General features: G+C 39.9%; 2 protein-coding genes across 2 annotated transcripts in view; both read left to right on the forward strand.

Annotated features, from left to right (window-relative positions):
- Positions 1-317: 317 nt before the first annotated feature.
- LOC125454021 (protein mono-ADP-ribosyltransferase PARP9-like) overlaps positions 318-21,904 on the forward strand; it is a 40,724-nt gene continuing 19,137 nt past the window's right edge. The window contains exons 1-5 of the mRNA XM_048534261.1: positions 318-374; positions 1,070-1,310; positions 1,594-1,721; positions 6,093-6,123; positions 9,159-9,248. Of these exons, the coding sequence (XP_048390218.1) occupies positions 1,118-1,310; positions 1,594-1,721; positions 6,093-6,123; positions 9,159-9,248 (442 nt within the window). The 5' untranslated portion in view covers positions 318-374; positions 1,070-1,117. The remainder of the gene's footprint in view (positions 375-1,069; positions 1,311-1,593; positions 1,722-6,092; positions 6,124-9,158; positions 9,249-21,904) is intronic.
- Positions 14,191-20,152, forward strand: LOC132209832 (protein mono-ADP-ribosyltransferase PARP14-like). Its single transcript, XM_059647636.1, has 3 exons — positions 14,191-14,988; positions 18,849-19,100; positions 19,919-20,152. The coding sequence occupies exons 1-3, from the start codon at positions 14,236-14,238 to the stop codon at positions 20,150-20,152; spliced, it is 1,239 nt and encodes a 412-aa protein (XP_059503619.1). The 5' UTR covers positions 14,191-14,235.

The following is a 21,904-nucleotide window of genomic DNA, read 5'->3' on the forward strand; positions in this document are numbered from 1 at the left end:
ATGTTTCAGAGGAGGACTTAGCGATTTCTGCCTCAACCGAAACAAAGTTAAATTAAATCTGTTAATATTGGTTTTATTTCGGGCTTTGTCTTGGAATCCTGCAATAAAGATTGGGGCAGGCAAATGAAATTGTGTTATTAGTAATTCTATGGGATAATTTCCAGAACAGTCAGAAGGACTCCATCTGAAATAAAAGCGTTCCAGTAAAACCAACGATCAATTTTCCGTCCTCGGATGAGCACGTCTCCCTTCAGGAAAGTTACAAACAGGAGGCTTCCGTCGGGTACCCGCCTTGAACATTGACACCTCCCATCCCTTGTTCAACTCCCTCTCCCCAACGCAATAATTGTGTTCTGGTGACGTATAAAGAACAGGTTAGTGACAGGCTCAGCTGTCAAAGCTATATGAGCCGTTCTCATTTTCTTCCAATACTCATTATTCGTGTGGCTAAGTACAGTGCTAAAGACTGAGTGGGCTACAGATGTAGCCGACGTTTTAAAATTTGTATCTCAATTCGTTATATAGTCAACATTTTTATTCATCTATCAGATTTCTAGCATCCATACCATAATTCCATTTTTCTACAAATATTAATTAGCTAAAATTTAAACGGGCTGAACATTGCCCGTCAACAAATTTCCATCTTTTGAATCGGACTGTCCACCGTTTTGGGTTTAATTATCTTTCTGAAGTCAGTGAAAGTGAGGTTGGCTACAGTAAAATTAACAGGAATCTGCAGCTCGTTCCTCTTTGAAGCTAATTCTGACTCCAATACATCCGCCTCAGTTCAGTGAGTGAGCAAACTGACCTTGATTCTAAGATAACAAGGTGTAGAGCTGGATGAACACAGCAGGTCAAGCAGCTTATCCAGCTCTACACCTTGTTATCTCGGATTCTCCAGCATCTGCAGTTCCTACTATCTCTGACCTTGATTTTATGCAGAATATTGACCCGTTTCCTTGGATTTAGGAGGTGCATCTTTTCATCTTTGATGTGGCTGAAAGATGAATCTCTACTGTCTTTTCCACCGCGTTCAATAATGCTCACAATTTCGAGTACTCTTTTTCAGAAACCTGGAAAGTATTAAGGGAACCCTGGTGTGCAGAGTTCAGCCATAATGGCAGTTGCATTTCCGGACGGTAGGTCGACTCTAATTGTGAGCTGGAAGCAAAACTTTACTGTGGAAGAGCTCGAAGGGTTCCTTTACGTTCATTTCAAAGATTTGGCGCATAGCTTTCAAGCCGACTGTGAGCTCAAGAAACTGGACTCCCAGCAAATTCTGGTTATCTTGACAAGAACAACGAGAGAAGGTAAAAAGTTTGTATGGTCAAAATGCATTTTGACAATGTATTCTGAATCTTGAACGCCATGAACTGCTAGCTACATTATTTAATAGCTTAATGCATTTCTTGAAAAGATTTCAGTCACCCCGTTTTTTCTGCTGTTTTCTAGTTAATATATTAAGATGGATCATAACTGGGAAATGGTATTTTGTTTTTCTAGTGAATGTTATGCTGTCCACTTTTCGTCAAACGACAATTATTTTGCAATTATTTGGAAAACAACAATAATAACACTTTTTTCTCTGTCCAGTGTTAAACAGTATTGCTGAAAATAAACATATCACATATAAAAATGAAGAGATTGAACTTGACATCAAAATCCCAGTTGACGATGTTTTTATCGGAGATCAAGAAAAGTTAGATGAGGAGAAAGAAACGGTAATGTTTATTGTAAACCATTGTTTTAATTTTGAAACATAGGTAAGTGATGTTTTGTGAGCTGACCCTGAACTTTAAGCACTTATTGACCATTGTCGCTTAGCCTTCCCCACAGTTTCAACTAGAATGCCCCCCTGCCCTCTATTGCCAAAGCTGTTTCTGGGAAACTTAAAGCAATCAGAATAATTTAAAAAAAACTATTTTTCCAATCAGCTCATTCAGAGATGTTATTATCCACTTCTGGAGCAGATGGGACTTGAACCCAGGCTGCCTGGCCAGGGGTAGGGACACTATCAATGTGCCACAAAAAGGCTCCATAAGGAGTCATTATGTATGTTACCCTAGTCTTACCATAGGGCTGCTTCTCATTAGGGAGAAAGACAGACAACTAGTAGTGATTTAACCTGAGGGCCGCACACCTCAGGTGAGAGGAAAGGTTGCGAATGAGGGTCCATCATGGTAACCTTAACTGGTGTGGGGATTGAACCTTAGTTGTTGGCATAACGCTGCTTCTTAAATCAACCATTCAGACAACTGGGCTAAATCAACTCGGAAATGTCTAAGTAAAGGAATGGTTATGGTGACATGAATAGGACTAAATTGTGACAATATCTGAATATGACAAGATACATCCTTGGATTTTAAAAAGGTGCTGCCGAGATAATGGACACATTTGCCTTGATCTTCCAGAATTCCTTAGATTCAAGAGCAGCTCCGAAAGATTGGGGGCAAGCAAACACAACTGTTATTTAAGAAAAGAGAAAGAAAAAACTGGTTAGCTACAGGCTAGTTAAGCTAACAATAGTAGCAGGCAGAATGCTTGAATCTGTAGTTAAAGTCAATGGGTTGGATTCTACAGGGCACCATGGTCCCTGTCCTATCCAACTATAAGGTCAAGGTGAAGACTGTCCACCACCCTGATGGCTGTCCCATAATAACTATTACATAGGGAGCAATGCTGATTATTCTAAGATGAGATTTCTATCTGTTCCTTGAGAGCAAGTCCTGCCTTAGAACCACTGTTGAGGTTACAGGCAGCCACATTATGTTCAAGAGTGTAAGGAGGTTCAATATCAAGGGGTGCTGGTGAGAGTTGAATGCATGGTTGAAGGTTAAGGAGAGGAATGATTGTGGAGTTGGGTCACAAAATGGGGTTCAGTACACTTGTCTGACACCAGTTCATGCAACTAAGCTGATATGTCATGGTCCTCCACCTGCTGAAGACAAAACACCGATGGTGATGGGATGAAATCCTTTAGTAGTGTTAATTGACTACTTAATAGACACATTAGGTTCTAGGGCAGGCTAATTTCTGGATGCCTAGCCAGTCCTTTTTAAAATTTTGGATAGCCTGGGGGTTCACTGTGTAAGCAGCAGGAAGGCACCTTGCTCGGTAATATGAGCTCACCCTTATCTTCAACCCTACTGTGAGGGAAACATAAAATACAGCCCATTACAACAGGGTGTTTAGGAAAATGAAAATGTAGGGAAGAGGAGCAATGATGCTACTTGGCCCCTTCTGTCTGCTCCAACATTCTATCTGATCATGGATGGTCTATTATCTCATTGGCATTATTCCACACTATTCCCATATTCTATGATGTTTTCAATATCTAGAAATCTATGATCTCTTGAATGCACTCAATGACAACATCCACAATCCCTTGCACAGGGAATACCACAGGTTTATACTTTTTGAGAAGAAATTCCTCCTATCTCAATTCTAAAAGGCCTACCTCTTATTCTGGGACTGCATGTGCCTTAGCAAGCTCTGTAAGAATTTTGTTTGTTAGATCACTTCTCATTCTTCCAACCTCTAAGAGTACAGAGCAGATTTCAATTTAGACTGTTATAATATTTGGATTAGGTAGACAACTCAATTTTATGGAAACTTCTGAGTATTTCTGATGATCTAACCAGTAAGATGGATGAGATAACTAATCAATATAATGTATTTAGTTTTCCAAAAAGCATCAGGCTCTACTGGAGAGATTATTATACAAAATTAGGAAAAATGGAATTGATGATTGATGAATGGACATAAAACAGCATAGAAATAAACAGACTTTGACACTTATACATGCTGTATTTAGTAGGTTGACTACATGGACATCATCTATTTCCAATTGATATTAATTACTTAGATAAGGAAATTGAATAAAATATATCCATGTTTGCTGACAGTACATAGATAAGTTGGAAAGTAAGATCTGAGTAAGCACAGAGGTTCTACAGAGAAACAAACCTTAGTTGGCTGAATGAGCAATTCAAATAACAATTCAAGGTAGAAATGTCTGAAATTATCCATTTAGGTAGGGAAACAAAAGGTGAAATATTATTGAATGCCGAGATACCAAGCAGGTGTCTATATCCAGAGGGATCTAGATGTTCTTGTAAATAAATTACATCAAGTTAATGTTCAGATACATCAAAAAATAAGAAGTTAAGTGTTATTTTAGCTTTTGTAATGGGGAAATTGGAGTACTGGAGTAACAAAGTCTTCCTAAATTATGCAGTGCAATGATGAGATCGTATCTGGAATGCTGCATACAGTTTTGATTTCCTTACATGCAATGAGAGGATTTAGGAGAGATTGAGGAATCTGTTTAAATTTTAATGGGTGTTAAAAGAAAGACAAGAGATCTTATTGAAACATTGAAAAATTCTTCAGTGATTTGACTTGTTGGATGCAAAATGATTTCCAGAAAATGAATCTAGAACAAGAATTCTCAGAATAAGAATCACAGAAAGCCTACAGTGTGGAAACAAGTCTTTCAGCCCAAAAAGTCCATAGTAACTCTCTGAAGAACATCCCACCCAGATTCAACCCCCCACACTATCCCTGTAACCCTGCATTTCCAATGGCTAATCCACCTAGCCTGCACGTCCCTGGTCACTATGGGCAAATTTGCATGGCCAATCCACCTAACCTGCACATCTTTGGACTGTGGAGAAAACCAGAGCATACCCATGCAGACACAGAGAATGTGTAAACTCCACGTAGACAGTTGCCCAAGGCTGGAATTGAACCTCGGTCCCTGCTGCTATTAGGCATCAATGCTAATCATTGAGTCGTTGTGCTGCCCCATAAGGGGCTGACAATTTAGTATTGACATGAGAAATTTCTTTCCTTAAAGGATTGTGAATCTTTGGCATTTTCTACCCAAGAACTATGCATGTTATGCAGTTGAGTGTATTTAAGACAGAGATTAACTAAGCTAACAGGATGCAAAGAGAGCTAAAAGGTGTGGAATTGTGCAAGGTGGCATTGAATTTGAAGGTTTCCTATGACTTTGTGGAAGGCTTTTCAAAGGATTTAATGTGTTCCAGAATCAGAATTGGGACTTGACTTGAGAAGTATACCACTAATTTTTTTGATGCACAATTAAATCTGTTGCACTTTCGTGTGACAAATCGTGGTACCAGAGCTGCCTGAAGCACTATCAAAATCCAACAAGCACTTTTAGCAGTGCTTTCGTGTTTCTTGCTGTGATGCGTGAAAGCTTTAGCCTTTAAACATAATCCTCCTGAAACATTAGGTGTAATTTGGAACACTGACACTGAATTTATAGGCAATAAGATCTGCAAAAGATGAATTTGCTGAAGAGAAGATGCTTGAAAACACATTGCAATTGGTGTGTGTGTGTGTGTGTGTGTGTGTGTGTGTGTGTCTGAGAGAGAGAGAGAGAGAAAGAGAAGACAGTGTTGTGAATTTTCTTCCATCAAAGAAGATGTGCAGAAAATATTGGTGGTGAGGTCACCTACCATCTCACTCTGTCACAGTTACAAATGTTTGCTGTTTCTCTACTACAGAAATAGCTGTGGAAATGGACTGTCAGTTGCATCCCAGTGGTTTTCCCTTGCATTCACTTTTTGCTACCACCACTTCGAGGAAACATGATAAAAGTTTCATAGTTCCTGGAAATGTTGGTAATTACTGGGAGCTGCTCCATGGATGGAGAGTACGTTGTAAAAACCTACTGTCTTTCATTTCTGTCCGAACAGGTGCACAGTTTTAAAATCTCTAGTGGGTCACTTTATTAGATCTTGATGGCTATCTTTGCTATTCTGGCCTAGTAACAGCCCCGTTGTAGCCCTCACAATTATGGGCTTCCACTTGACACATTCTAATCCCCATTTCCAGAAATTGTACAGAGATGTGGTGAGTGGAAGTCCTGGCACTCCAGAGTTTTACTCAAACAAGAGGTGAACTCCTTAATCTCTCAGAAAGTAACTACTTCTTTATCAATTGCTAAACTTGTAGAGTGTATACTGTTGGTACTTATCCTAAGTATCTTACTGTTGCAATTATTTTACTTTAAAAGTAGATTTATTATTCAAGAATGTTCTCAATCTTATTTTTGTCAATAGGTTTTTGAGAGTGATGATAAGCATTATATTGGTAAGTGTTTCCCAGTTTCAGGACATAGAATTTAAAAATGGTGATTTTTAATTCTCAAAGTAGCTCTTGCAATTTAAAACTATTTGGTTAAAATTGACCAGACTTGTGCATAGCATGTGTACCCGGTGCGGCTTCCTCTACATTGGGGAAACCAAGCGGAGGCTTGGGGACCGCTTTGCAGAACACCTCCGCTCAGTTCGCAAAAAACAACTGCACCTCCCAGTCGCAAACCATTTCCACTCCCCCTCCCATTCTCTTGATGACATGTCCATCATGGGCCTCCTGCACTGCCACAATGATGCCACCCGAAGGTTGCAGGAACAGCAACTCATATTCCGCCTGGGAACCCTGCAGCCATATGGTATCAATGTGGACTTCACCAGTTTCAAAATCTCCCCTTCCCCTACTGCATCCCTCAACCAGCCCAGTTCGTCCCCTCCCCCCACTGCACCACACAACCAGCCCAGCTCTTCCCCCCCACCCACTGCATCCCAAAACCAGTCCAACCTGTCTCTGCCTCCCTAACCAGTTCTTCCTCTCACCCATCCCTTCCTCCCACCCCAAGCCGCACCCCCGGCTACCTACTAAGCTCATCCCACCTCCTTGACCTGTCCGTCTTCCCTGGACTGACCTATCCCCTCCCTACCTCCCCACCTACACTCTCTCCACCTATCTTCTTTACTCTCCATCTTCGGTCCGCCTCCCCCTCTCTCCCTATTTATTCCAGTTCCCTCCCCCCATCCCCCTCTCTGATGAAGGGTCTAGGCCCGAAACGTCAGCTTTTGTGCTCCTGAGATGCTGCTTGGCCTGCTGTGTTCATCCAGCCTCACATTTTATTATATGAGAAACAAAATGTTTGATTCCAGAATTGGAAACAGTGATAAGGTTAAAGAGAAATATATTATTAAGCAATATGAATGATAAGTGTTTCCTAATTCCATGATTTTGTTATTCTGATTAGATTAATAGAAATGTACTTTTTTTGGTCTCTACAGTTATTTTAGACAGTGGCCTGTGAATAAAATGATGTAAAATAAGGGAAGTTCCCTCTGCGTTTTTGTTTGGAGTTATATTGGCAGATTCGTCGGAGGCTCACTGACGATGTTACCTAGAATGGTGACGAAATGTCTGAAAACGAACCTTCCAGCTCAGCGAGCAAACTCACATCCAGAACCTCAACCTGAGCTACAAATCTTCTCAAAATTGGCAGATTGTTCAGTCTCTTCAGGAATTATTAGAAAACCAGTTGCAGGATTTTCCAGTTTATTCCACTTCATTGAAACCAATATTACACTTTTTTACTTGCATGGCTTTATTTATTATTAGTACGGAGAACATAGAACAGTACAGCACAGGAACAGACCTTTTAGCCTACCATGTCTGTGTTGACCGTTCTGCCATTGTAAACTAAACCCATCTGCCTGCCCATGGTCTGCATCCCATTGATCCCTATGCGTTCATGTGTCTGCCTCTTAAATTTGCTGTCCTACCTCCTTCCAACACTTTCCCTGGCAGTGCATTCCAGTCACCTGCAATCCTCTGTTTTTTTTTTAAAGAATAAAACTTGCCTTGAACATCTCCTTTAAACTTTTCCCCTCTTACGTTAAACCTATGACCCCTAGTATTTGATATTTCCACCCTGGGAAACAGTCTCTGACCATCCACCTGCTCTAATCCTCCCATAATATTTATATACTTTGACCAGGTTGTCCCTCAAATTCCGCTCTATTGAACACAGTCCAAATTTGTCTAACATCTTATTACTGTAACTGCACTCAAATCCAGGCAACATCCTGGTAAATTCCTTTTGCATCCTCTCCAAAGCATTCACAACCTTCCTACAATGTGGCCCATAATTGCACACAATACCCCAATTGTGGCCTAAGTAAAATTTTATATAGATGCAACATGACTTGCCAACTTTTATACTCAATGCCCTGACTGATGAAGGCAACCATTCTGTATCCAGATGTCTTTTAACTGTTGTAATTGTACCAGCCTCCACCATTTTCTCATGGCAGTTCATTCCATACACACGCAAACCTCTGCATGAAAATCCTGCTCCTTAGGTTTCATTTAAATCTTTCCCCTCCCACCTTAAACCTATGCCCTCTTGTTTTGGACTCACCTACCCCAGGGAAAAGACTTTGTCTACTCACCCTAACCATGCCCTTCATGATTTTATGAACCTCTGCAAGGTCCCCCCTCAGCTTCTGACACTCCAGGCCTCTCCCTATAGCTCAAACCCTTCAACCCTGGCAACATCCTCTTAAATCTTTTTTGAACCTATTTTAGTTTCACAACATCTTTCCAATAGCAGGGGGACAAGAATTGCATGCAATATTCCAAAACTGGCCTAACCAATGTCCTACACACCACAACATGACCTCCCAACTCCTGTGCTAAATGCACTGACCAATACAGGTAAGCATACCAAACACTGTTTTCACTAGAGATAACATGGTGTGAAGCTGGATGAACACAGCAGGCCAAGCAGCATCAGAGAAGCATTGGCAGTTCCTAATATCTCTGTAACTGCTTTCACTATCCTCTCTACCTGCGACTCCACATTCAAGAAACTATGAATCTGCACTCAAAGGTCTTTTAGGGACTTAGACTCTTAGTGATTGTAATGGCTTGTATCCTAATATTTTTCATGACACCCAATGCCACCTATTTCTCAATATTTATTGACATTCCCTAGAGTATCAACATACCCCTCCCCATCTCACCAACAACCGTATCCTTTTCTTGCTGAATACGAAATAAAGACCTCAACCACTTCCTCTGGATCCTTGTTTAAAATCTGTCCTTGTCCCTGAGTGGACCAGGCTACCCTATTGATCCTAATGTACATAAAAAAGCCTTCTCTTTAAGATTCTCATTAATCCTACTTTGCCTAAGTAATTTTTTGGCCCATTTTAGCCCTTCTAATTCTTTGATTTTTAAAAAAAAATTCTGCAATGCTTGATTAAACTGACGCCTATTATTATTGCTATTTTTAATATATGCCTTTGTGTGATGTGACCGCAAAGAACAAGCCACATTTGAGCAAGAGATGGAAACTTTCCAGGAACTCAAACCTGAAGAAATAGAAACTCAGAAGTTCAAGGAGGAAGAGGAAGGTAGAATTATCATTTTTTCAATAAGCTCTCATCAGAATACAAACATCATATTGTCTGACCACATTAGTAGAAGAGTACATTCCCTTGAAAAATAAATTTTTAAAAATGTTTTACTATAGCCTGTTGTACATTACATACTTTTAGCTCTGCTCCAAGGCCACCATCCAACCTTCCCTCATTGACCCTCTGCTAATCCTCTAGCATCCTGTAATTTCTTGTTCATATCTCCCCTTGGTTCTTAAGCTGATTTCTTACATGAGGCACAATTCCTCCAGTTTTTGCAATCCTTTACCAATCAAATTCCTGATCTTCATTGGTCCCAATGCTTGCTGATATTGTAAATTCCTTCTCTTGTTCAAGTGTCATCCTTTTCCATTAAAAACCTCACTGCTGTTTCCTTCATCATTTCCAGTTTCCATCATTTCCATCTGTAACCTCTTTTGTTATTATATGATGTTCTTGAATATATTTTTATCTCAGTGTTCTGGAAACTTGAAACATAGGAGCAAACATAGGCCATACCATTTGCCTTCTTTGTCGATTTCTCTCAAAGTCCCTTGTGCTGCATTTATGCTGCATTTGCAGTATTCTGTTTAGTTCATAACATCAACATTATCCTGATCCTGACTCTGATACATCTCTGAAAAGAACTCCACTGTGACTACAGTCAGAAAGACCTATTGCTTCTTCAGAGATAATGTGAACTGCAGATGCTGGAGAATCCAAGATAACAAAGTGTGGAGCTGGATGAACACAGCAGGCCAAGCAGCATCTCATGAGCACAAAAGCTGATGTTTTGGGCCTAGGCCCTTCATCATTGCTTCTTGACCTCTTCAGACCTTGACATGACTAACCATTCTCTACCACCAACATTATGATTGTCCAACTATGTTGGATAATCTTTGGATGAATCACAACCAGTGGAACGGCAATAATGCCTCTCATCCAGCATTATCACCTCCAAAGTTCTTCCAGTTCTCATTTGCTTGCCATCCGCTTCATGGTGCTCTTTAGCAACATGATCTAAAGATCAACTTCCATATGCATATACCTGAAATCCATTTGCATCTCACTATCATCTTCATCAAAGACTTCTGTACTGTCCCAGCCTGCATAGCTAGCGCCTATTGATGTGTCAAAAATTCTTTTCAACTGACAACTTCTGTTTGTGACTCCTTAACAGCTTGTCACTAATTCCATACCAGTTTCTGTCTAACCCACTTAATCGGAACTAGACTGTGTAAAATCTTGAATTAGCATTTGACTATAACAAATCCTATTTATTAACAATATTGCTAATTTGTATCTCTGCAATATGGTCTTTATTTACTGCTGTCTCACTCCAGTTTCTGCAAACTTTTCTTTTAATACTTCCTTTGCTCATCTACATGTACTGTTTGATGTTCTCTTTAATACCTTTCCAGCCACCTTCAGTGATCTAGACACAAATAGGCCTCTCTCCTCCTGCACCACCCTAAGTGTTACATCCCTATTTTGTTGTCTGTCTATGTTCTTTCTATCAAATTGCATCACCTCCCACTTCTCCTCATTGAACATCGTCTGTCATCTGCCTGCTCCCTCCATGAACTTGACTACATCCTTTTGAAATTCTACATTGTCCTCCAAGTTTCTAAGTTTAGTGTCACCCACAAACACTGAAATTGTTCCCTCTAGAATAAGATCTTGATCATTAATACATGTTAAGAAAAACAAGGATTTCAAACTAATCCCTGAGAACTTCATTACAAACCTTCCTTCAGCTCAGAAATATCTATTGACTACTACTCTCTGTTGTCTATCACTTGTATCTGTGTTGCTACTATCCCTTTTATTCCATGATCTGTACTTTTTCTCGAGTTAATTTTGTGGTACTGCATTGAATGTCTTTTGGAAGTTCATGTACACTATATCAACAACAGGACCCTCATCAACACTTTCTGTTACCACTTTGAATAAGCTTCAGTGAGTTAGTCATTTTTCCCTGAAAGAGTTCATGCTGGCTCTTCCCAATCAATCCACCTTTTTCCCTGCGACTGCTAATTTTGAATAATTGTTTTTAGGATCTTCTCCAACATTGAAGTTAAACCATTGTCTGTCTGTAATTGCTGGTATTATCCTTTCAAACCTTCTTGAATAAGGGTGAATAAGGCTTTTGTGCTCCTAAGATGCTCCTTGGCCTGCTGTGCTCATCCAGCTCTATAGTTTGTTATCTCGGATTCTCCAGCATCTGCAATTCCTATTATCTTTGAATAAGGGTGTGCTGTCTGCAATTCTCCCAGTTTTCTGGCACCTCTCCTGAATCTATGGAAGACAGAAAAACCAGTACTCTGCAATTTCCCCATTTCACTTCCTTCCATATCCTTGGATGCAGTATCTTATCAACTTAAACTATCAACAGCCTATGTAACACTTACTCATTAATTTTGAATCTTGCTGTTTAAAGTTCTATTGAATCTCTTCCCCATGAAGTACAATTGCCATTGGAGTAATGACAAACTTAAGTGGTGATTTATCTATAGGAACACAAGCTGAATGATTGTGCTTTTCTTGCAATATTTCTTGAACCTCTTTCCTGAAGGTGTTGAGTCGTTGCAGATGTGGTTGCACTCTAGCCCTAGTTTGCCACTGACAACCAAAACAATAAGCTATCAATTAAATAGTCTGTTGCTGACACTGACGTAGGCGCTTTACAACATGAGAAGCTAATAGACACTAAATGGAAAGAGCACTACTTCCCTTTCAGTGTTTGGGGTGCTATGGTCATCACGGATCCTCAACACTGACTTGCTGGCAGTACCAAACTCCACATGGATGAGCAATAGATCCTGGAACTTTGTCAGTCCACATCATTTATTGATTTAGTAAATATTCTTGTATCAAGGAAATGAAATTTGTTTCTATTGACATATACAATTTCAGAAAATGGACAAAAGTGATTATAAAGAAAATGCTTCTGGCATTTTTGAAAAAAAGAAGAGAAGATGGTTATGATTTTGGTTTTGTTCTTCCCTCGCTGTAAAATGATGAAATTGGTAATGGATTTTCCAATCTGATTGCCCCATAGCAAGTCTCGGAGCATTATGTAAAATGTGGAAAAGGAAACCACCTACTGAATTGCCATCAATGCACCACTTGCCCCCATCTCAATTTAGGTGATGCATCAGCACTTTTTTTTAAGTTGATTCATGGGGTGGGTATTGCTGGCTGGCCAGCATTTATTGTCTGTCCTCGGTTGCCCTTGAGAAGGTGATGGTGAGCCGCCTCTTGAAGCCCTGGACAGCTTGTGCAGTAGGTAGACCTTCAACACCCTTAGATAGGGAATTCCATGATTTTCTCCCAGCAACAGTGAAAGAACGGTGATATATTTCCAAGTCGGGATCCTGAGTGGCTTGTAGGGGATCTTCCAAGCGGTGATGTCCCCATGTTCTTGCTGCCTTTGTCTTTTTAGATGGAAATGATAATGGGTTTGGAAGATGCTGTCTAAGAAGCTGAGGTAAATGTCAGCAGTACATCTTGTGGATAGTAGCAGCAGTGTGTACTAAGCATCAGTGGTGAAGGGACTGGATTTTATTGGATATGGTGCCATTCGAGTGGGCTGCTTCAATGTGGATGATGTCAAGCTTCATGAGTGTTGTTAGAGCTGCATCCATCCAGGCAAGTGGGGAGTATTCCATCACACTCCTGACTTGTTCTTTGTAGATGGTGGACAGACTATGTAAAGTCAGGAGATGAGTTACTTGCTGTAGGATTCCCAGATCATATAGCCACAGTATTTATCTGCCAGGCCATTGCAGTTTCCGATCAATAATAACCCCCAGGGTGTTGATAGTGGGGAGTCAGTGATGGAAATACAATTGAAAGCCAAGGGGTGATGACCTGTAGCTGGAGATGGTCATTGCCTGGCATTTATGTGGTGCAAGTGTTACTTACCACTTTTCAGCCCAAGTCTGGATATTGGACTGAATTGATAGGATTAGACATTATAAACAAAACATTCTGTTTTGTCCAAGCACAAAATCTTGTTTGGTTTAAAAGGACTGTAGTAATTCATTTGGAGCACTCGACTCAGCTCTGGTCTCTTCACATTGTAGATTATATAATGTCTTTCGAAAATGTTCGGAGGAAGATCACATGAAAGATTCCCAGGATAAGTCATTTAGTTTTCAGAATAAGCTTATGGAGGAGATTCAATATGCTTTTGAGAAGTGTAAATTATGAATTACAAAGTTACTAAATGAGGTGAATACTGAAATTAGCTTTTGTTTTATACGATTATGTCAATCATTTGCAAAAGTGAAGAAATATGGTTGATGCTAAATTGTTCTTCTTCTCCCAATTATTAACAGATTTGTGGAATAATTTGCCAGCTTGTTTGCTGGTCCACTATGCACTTTCAATAGATAAGTGGCTGGTGCTTAGCTATGATAGAAACTAAAGCATACATGACGTAAGAACAAATGAATATGAACCATTGATGTTTGGCTTTCTGAATGAATATCGATCACATTTTCCAGATTTATTTCCCTCAATTGACCTTAGTTTTAAGGTTTGATTCATTTTTGTTTAAAACATTTCTCCACATGGCATTTAGGCAATAAAAATCTCCTAATATGAAACATAAGAAGCCGTATCTAGATGACCAGCCTGTATAGACCAGGTAATCTATTTCTGATTTATTAATGGGAAGGAAAGATTCAATTTCATTTTGATGTAGAAGCAAAGGATAGCTGGTGTTAAAACTGAAGAATTCTTGCATCACGTGACTGTCCAAAGACTGTTTATAATTTTTCTGTCCCAAGTAGATGGAAAACAGATGATAACTGAGAGTGAAGAATTGAGCCATCAGAACATCTGTATTGAGATTCCAATTGAAAACTCCGTTGGCCACTTCCTTCAGGATAAGAAAAAGTTGCTCCGTAAAATCATTTATGGGAAGTTTAATTGTATTGCAACGCTCTGTAAAAATGAAAATAAAGGAGCAGTTCATATGGCAGAATCTTCCACTGAAAATGTATCTGCCCCTGAAGAGACATACTCTCCAATAAGCTCTTTTCCTACTGGAGTCAGATACCTGAAGACTCTACCAGGAGGGCTTCGTATTTATGTATGCTTAGATGATCTGACAAAACATGAGGTAGATGTTGTAGTGAACAGTGCCAATGAATATTTAAAACATGAGCACGGACTTGCTCGTGCTTTGGCAAGATCAGCCGGACCAACATTTGAAATTGAGTGTGACAATATTGTACAACAACATGGGGCAGTGCCAGTTGGATCTGCAGTCCACACTGGGGCTGGAAAGCTCCCATGTAAAAAAGTCATCCATGCAGTGATACCTATCTGGAGTAAATATCCAAGTTCAGAAAATGATCGATTACTTTCTTATGCTGTCAGAAATAGCCTTGTGTTGGCAAATGAATTACAAATGACTTCAATTGCCATACCTGCACTGGGTTCCGGAAATGGTTTCCCATTACACAGGTGTGCGGAATTGGTAGTAAGTACAGTTAAAGCTTTTCACGGAATATGGAATCCCAAAAATTCTTTAAAAGAGATCCATTTAGTAAACTTCAGTGAACCGACAACTACAGCAGTGGAAAATGCGTGTAAGAATATTCTTGGTGAAACAGAGCAAAAACGGTTGCTATGTATGGATTTTGTGCCAAATAGGATACGTGATGTATTTAAGTTTCAGAATCTTCACATAGAACTCAAGAAAGAAAGAATTGAAGATCAAAATGTATGTACAACTTAATTTCCTTTATTTAACATCTCGTATTTTAGCCATGTTAAGACCAAAGAAAGCCATAGGTTTATTTGGACAGGGAAAAATAATCTAACAGAGATAATGGGAACTGCAGATGCTGGAGATTCCAAGATAATAAAATGTGAGGCTGGATGAACACAGCAGGCCAAGCAGCATCTCAGGAGCATAATCTAACGATGTTTTTATTGTATGAAATGTTAAGATTTTAATCATTATGTTTAAGGACTTTTGTTCATTGTCCAAAAGATGGGTATCAATTAATATCAAGGTGATGAAGTAAAATTTAGCTAAGGGATTAAATCTAAACAACAAATCCTATTGCTGGGAATTCAGAATAAATCCACATGAAGCAGTTCAGAAAATAACAGCCCTTGAACATCAGATTATCTTGAGGCAGTGTAGTGCATTCTGCCACCTGAGCCAAGCATTGAAATTGCTTTATTCAGTTGTCCCAGTGAAGTAAGCAGCCAGGTCCATGCATTTGATTGGCATGTAAATCATTGACAGTTCACCAGACTCTAGACATGGAGGTTTGCCCAGGAATCAGATATCAGGATTTGAGTTTTGTGGAAATTTGGCGAATCGAGATGCCATAGGAGAGAATTTTCTTCCCAAAGGTTAGTGCTGTAATTTCAGGGAATTGCTAGTCAGTGAAGTAAATTTAGTTCATTAGCAGGAATGGTATTGTAGAAAATTCTAATCCATTCATTCAGATTGTTGTGACACATGTCTGGCGTAGGTGGGACCTGAATCCAGATCATTTACCCCAAAGATAAAGTCGCAACCATTGTACTTCAAGAGTTCTCTAAGAGTGGTATTGCATACATTGTGTTCTTTGTTTTCTCTAAGCAGTATCTCAATTATCCAGGGAATCAGGGAATCTCTCTCCCATTGCAACTCTCTTGTACTCTCCATCTTCGGTCCGCCTCCCCCTCTCTCCCTATTTATTCCAGTTCCCTCCCCCCATCCCCCTCTCTGATGAAGGGTCTAGGCCCGAAACGTCAGCTTTTGTGCTCCTGAGATGCTGCTTGGCCTGCTGTGTTCATCCAGCCTCACATTTTATTATCTTGGAATCTCCAGCATCTGCAGTTCCCATTATCTCTGATACTATTTTAACCTCACTGCGAAGCCTCTTCCAGGGATGCCTAACCTGAAGAAGTTACCCTCCTCCCTCCGGACCAACCTCAGGGAATCTCTCTCCCATTGCAACTCTCTTGTACTCTCCATCTTCGGTCCGCCTCCCCCTCTCTCCCTATTTATTCCAGTTCCCTCCCCCCATCCCCCTCTCTGATGAAGGGTCTAGGCCCGAAACGTCAGCTTTTGTGCTCCTGAGATGCTGCTTGGCCTGCTGTGTTCATCCAGCCTCACATTTTATTATCTTGGAATCTCCAGCATCTGCAGTTCCCATTATCTCTCAATTATCCAGCGTTACTGAGCCATGTCTTAAGCTGTGATTTTACGCTGCAACAGGATGTGGAGACAGGCCCAAGTTAGACCTGGAATTGAATCCTATGCTAGATGTCTAGCAACTGACCTAACCAACGCCCCCATATTTTGTGTTAATTTAGATCATAAATTGATGTATTGCCAGTGGCAAAGGGACTTAAGACTTCTGATTTTAGCAGGATCTTCAGGTCTTAAATAGATTTCTGTCTTTTGAGCTGTCAGCAATGGTTCTAGGCAGTTAAAAAGACCAATGGTGAAGTGTGCATGCTCCACCCCCCAGCAGTTTAAATAAATTTACCCTAAGAACCGATCCCAGTATCCATGGAAAGGAGGCAAGTACCCAAACTGGCTTGGTGAAAGTCCTGTAGAAAATGCTGTTGATCGAATGGGAGTGATGATTTTCAAATTATTTTTAAAAATTCCTTACATGGTTTTTGGGGTATATACTTATTGAATGCAATCTGTTTATAGTTGCAGAACTACTGGATTTAATGCTAGCATTGCCCCGTCCTAATCACTTCTGCTTTCTATCTCATTTATAACAAATAATAAGTATATTTTAGTTGCACTGTTAGGGTTAGAATTTCATTTCTAACATCGCTTCTATAGATAATAATGATGCAATAGCCTGGAAATTCAGTCACATGGCACCCATTTGTCAAGTGTTAACAAATCTATTCAAGTCTCAACAAAAGGCAGGAAACACATATACAAATTCTACACTGAATTGTATCACTTGCCAAATTCAGAGAAGTGGATACATCAGTATTAAGAGCAAATATTAGAACTCCTTAAAGAAAGGCAGAGCCTTGTAGAGGTATGAGATATGTGGTAGAATTGGACAATAAATCTGGCGAGGCCCATCTTGATATCGAGATCATCTTGCTTCATACTTTAGCTTTTTACAATTTATATGACAGGGTTCTCACCAGATCGCTGAGAGTTGCCAGTTTATGATAGTTAACACTTGTTAAGATCCTGTTGATGACCCAGTTTGCTTCTTTAATATCCTGTTTCTGATCTTACCAAAATCACTCAAAAGCCTAGCCATCAGATAAATCTGACCTGGTGAGACCAGCTTGCCACATCGAAGGAATAACCTTGATGTTGCTAATGATTAAACATCAAACCAGGGCATGATTCATGGGCAAGAGCACTACAAACATTGGCATCTGAGAATGAATCCTTACCGTTATCTAAGCACCTCTCTGAAGCACTGGCAGTGTGCTGTGAAAGCTTAGCCCTGCCTAGCAGGGCACACTGTCAAACAGCAGTACAAGGTTGTATCGGGTATGCCACTGCATCATCTTGATCAGGCTACCTATCTCACTTCTGTCTCACTCGTCCTTCCTCCAACAAGTGGTGCAAATCACGCTATGCCAATAAAACAAACTTCAGTCCAAAACTTTGCATTTATGTCATGCCTTTCATGACATTGTGATCCCCAAAACACGTTAGTCAATTAATCAATTCTAGATCGTGATTGTCATGTAGGAATGTAAAGGGAAGAATATTTTGTGTCAAATGATGTCCAGCAAAGGCCTGTAGTGCAACAATTGTTGGAGAGTGATATTATGTGGGATGGGAAGGGAAATCTTCTGCATAATTAGGCAGTGATGCAACTGTGCATTGAGTAAGAGAGTATTCAATCCTTAACAACTCTGGCAAGATCCTTGAATTTATTCCAGTTGTGTAGCCACCTTAAATACTTATCTTCTGACACTCTCATACTTCTTTCCTACTAATGGTGGACTTGATGGCTCATGTACTTACTGCCGTGGAGGGAAGACATTATCAATCTGCCATCCACTGCCTGTGCCATGTTAATTGAAGCACTTGTTCTGCAACTTACTGCTGTCACAGAACCTGCTGCTTCACCTATATGTCTCCTTCTAAATATTTTTTTCTGACTTCTGCAGCAAGAGAGTCCATGTGGCACGTGGAATTGAGGCCACAATCAGATCCACCATGAGATTATTGAATGACAGAGCAGTTGGACAGGGCTAATTGATCTACTTCTGTTCCTTATTTGTATGCTCTTATGTAGAATGTTCCTCCTTTATAAAGGTTCAAGCTGCCTTTAGGCATATCTTCTATCCCACAAGCATGCACTAACGAGTAACATGGAAAATTTACAGTTGTAATCAGGAAAATGAATGTTGTGCATCACTTAAATTAATTTCAGTTGGGTGGGGGAATGGGTGAATTTGGGCGATGAGTTAACTCCTTGAGGCTGAATCAATTTGCAGTTGGATCTCTAGGCTATCATTTCTAATTACGGTTGAATTTTTGTGTTTTATAATGTCAGATATTATAACATTAATACTCATAAATATCTACTCAAGTTTAATCTGAATTGGATGCAAAACCCAAAGATTTAAAATAAGTTACTTTTTGTCTTAAAACAGACTGACGTGATTGTGAGTGCGATATCTAGGGACCTAAATTTGAATGTGGGTAGGATTTCTAGCGCAGTTTCAGAATTAGCTGGTCCAGAACTTCAAAAAGAACTTCATAGAATTAAAAAGACAGAACTGCTAGCTTTTGGAGATATATTAAAAACGTCAGGATATCGTTTGAGCTGTGAATATGTATACCATGTAGCAGTTGGTCCTGGTACATACTTTGATTCGGAAAAGGTAAGCATAATTTTAAATACTTTAATATAATTTATAAAGGTGCATATGGCTGAACAAAGAAACCTTGGAGTGCGGGTTCATAGTTCCTTGAAAGTGGAGTTGCAAGTAGATAGGATAGTGAAGAAGACATTTGGAATGCTTAGGTTTATTGGCCAGTGTATTGAATAGTGGCATTGGGAGGTCATGATGAGATTGCACAGGACATTGGTTTGGCCACTTTTGGAGTATTTAATACAATTCTGGTCTCCCTCCTATAGGAAGAATGTTGTGAAACTTGAAAGGATTCAGAAAAGATTTACGAGGATGTTGCCAGGGTTAGAGGGTTCGAGCTATAGGGAGAGGCTGAATAGGCTGGGGGCTATTTTCCCTGGAGTGTTGGAGGGTGAGGGGTGACCTTACAGACATTTATAAAATAATAAGAGGCATGGATGGGGTAAAGATGCAAGGTCTTTTCCCCAGGGTGGGGGAGTCTAAAACTAGAGGGCATAGGTTTAAAGTGAGAGGGGAAAGATATAAAAGGGACCTAAGGAGCAACATTTTCACCGAGAGGGTGGTGCATGTATGGAATGAGCTGCCAGAGGAAGTGGTAGAGGTTGGTACAGTTACAACTTTTAAAAAGCATCTGGATGGGCATATGAATAGGAAGGGTTTAGAGCGATATGGGCCAAATACTGGCAATTAGGACTGTATTTATATGGGGTATCTGGTTGGCATAGTAAAGTTGGACTGAAGGGACTGTTTCCACGCTGTATATCTCTATGATTCTAAGTTATTTGCTGTACCCTATTTGGGATATTGTTCTTTATTTTCTCAAATAGCTGTTAAAGAAGGTTTTTGCAAATTGTATTGAGCTTACAAAAGAAGATAAGAGTCGTTCAATTGCAATTCCTGTGGCCAGTGATGTAACACAAACACTCAGTTCAAAGAAGATGGCAAAACTTCTTCTTGAAGAAATACTCAATCATGTGGAAGGCAGTGATGACTTCCATATTAGCACTGTTTACTTTGTGCTTAATCCAGCAGAAACAGATGTTTATGAGGTAATGGAGTAACAAGTCATTCTGAGACTGTAAGTTTAAAATTAATTTTGAAAATTAATTAACTCTTCTCTTACATTGCTAACTGTCATGTATTGTTTATAAAATGCAATAAGAAATGCATAATCTATTAAGTAACCAATCTGCAATAGAGGTTCTTTTGCTCAAAAATTATAAACCCATTTGGGAGAAATTGGTATACATTGTGCTTGTTTATGGCAGGCAGAGGTGTTGGCATGGTGGTGTAGTCATTGGGCTAGCTAGACCATATATGTTACAACCTTTTCAAGGGCAGCTAGGGATGGGCAGAGATACCCACATCCTATGACTGAATACAAAAGAGGAATGCACTCTTTATTGTCCCACTCTTTACTGCACAGGGGTCACAACATAAGTTCATGTGGTTGCTGAAACAGCTAATTGTATGTTTCCTCTATGTTATATTCAGAATAGAGAAAGGCATCGACTAAGTTTTGTGAGTAACAAGAATTAACAATTTATTCATCAAAAAAACCCATGATGACAAACTGGGTATCATGAACTGTACTTGTTGTGCTAGTATAAATATTTGCCTCTGGAAATAAGCCAACACGCACGTATGCATCAGGTAAAGAAAAAAGAACAATGATCCTAGATCAGAGATAATGGGAACTGCAGATCCTGGAGAATCCAAGATAACAAAGTGTGGGGCTGGATGAACACAGCAGGCCAAGCAGCATCTTAGGAGCACAAAAGCTGATGTTTCGGGCCTAGACCCTTCATCTAGGCCTGAAACGTCAGCTTTTGTGCTCCTAAGATGCTGCTTGGCCTGCTGTGTTCACCCAGCCCCACACTTTGTTACCTTAGAACAATGATCCTGCCAGGATAATTTTGGAAGAAGCGTGTTTTCGCCAACAATTCTTGAAAACAAAAAGGATGTGGTCTGGAATGTTCAAATGTCATTCTGGTTCATGTGGACAGGTTATTAAATACATACATAGCTGTCTCTGGGATTTTTGGAGACTATGTAATTCAGGAGATACTGAGACAAATGCCCGCACATTTCTTCTGATAGTAGTTGGATCAGTGTACCACACTGGAGATACAACAAGGGATTTTGTTTTCATAAACCAGAGAGCTCGAAAGCTTCTCCGGCAGACTGGCTCCATTGCTTTGAAAACACTGTTCTTATGGAAATTAGATCTCCAACAGCCATAAAATCCAGACTGATGCGGTAGAGGTTCTGCAAACTCAAAGCAAGAGCAGTGTTACTAGATAGAGCAGCCTCAATATTATAGTACAGATACTCAGAGCCCAGAGAATCCATGGTAGATTGAAGCCATGAAATAACAATAATGTAATATAGTCTATGGGTGTTGCACAGTCCATGGATACAGCTGTAGCAGCATGAAATATGCCAGCATTAATATTTATTCAAAATGCTCTATTTGTTCAAATTCACTATTTCTAAAGTCTCAAAATTACAAATGACAAATATTCGACTGTTATATTGCCTTAATATAATAGACCAAGAGCAAAGAAAATTACAACACAGAAACAGGCCTTTCGGCGCTCCAAGCCACCACCAACACACTGGCTGTCACAACTAAATACCCCTACCCTTCCAGGGACTGTATCCCTCTATTCCCATCCTATTCATGAATTTGTCAAGGTGCCCTTTAAAAGGTACTATTGCATCTGCTTCCACTACCTCCCTCGGCAGTGAGTTCCAGGCACCCATCACCATCCGTGTAAAAAAAAATGCCTCGTACATCTGCTTTAAACCTT

The sequence above is a fragment of the Stegostoma tigrinum genome, chromosome 7, assembly GCF_030684315.1.
Source record: "Stegostoma tigrinum isolate sSteTig4 chromosome 7, sSteTig4.hap1, whole genome shotgun sequence".
NCBI lineage: Eukaryota > Metazoa > Chordata > Chondrichthyes > Orectolobiformes > Stegostomatidae > Stegostoma > Stegostoma tigrinum.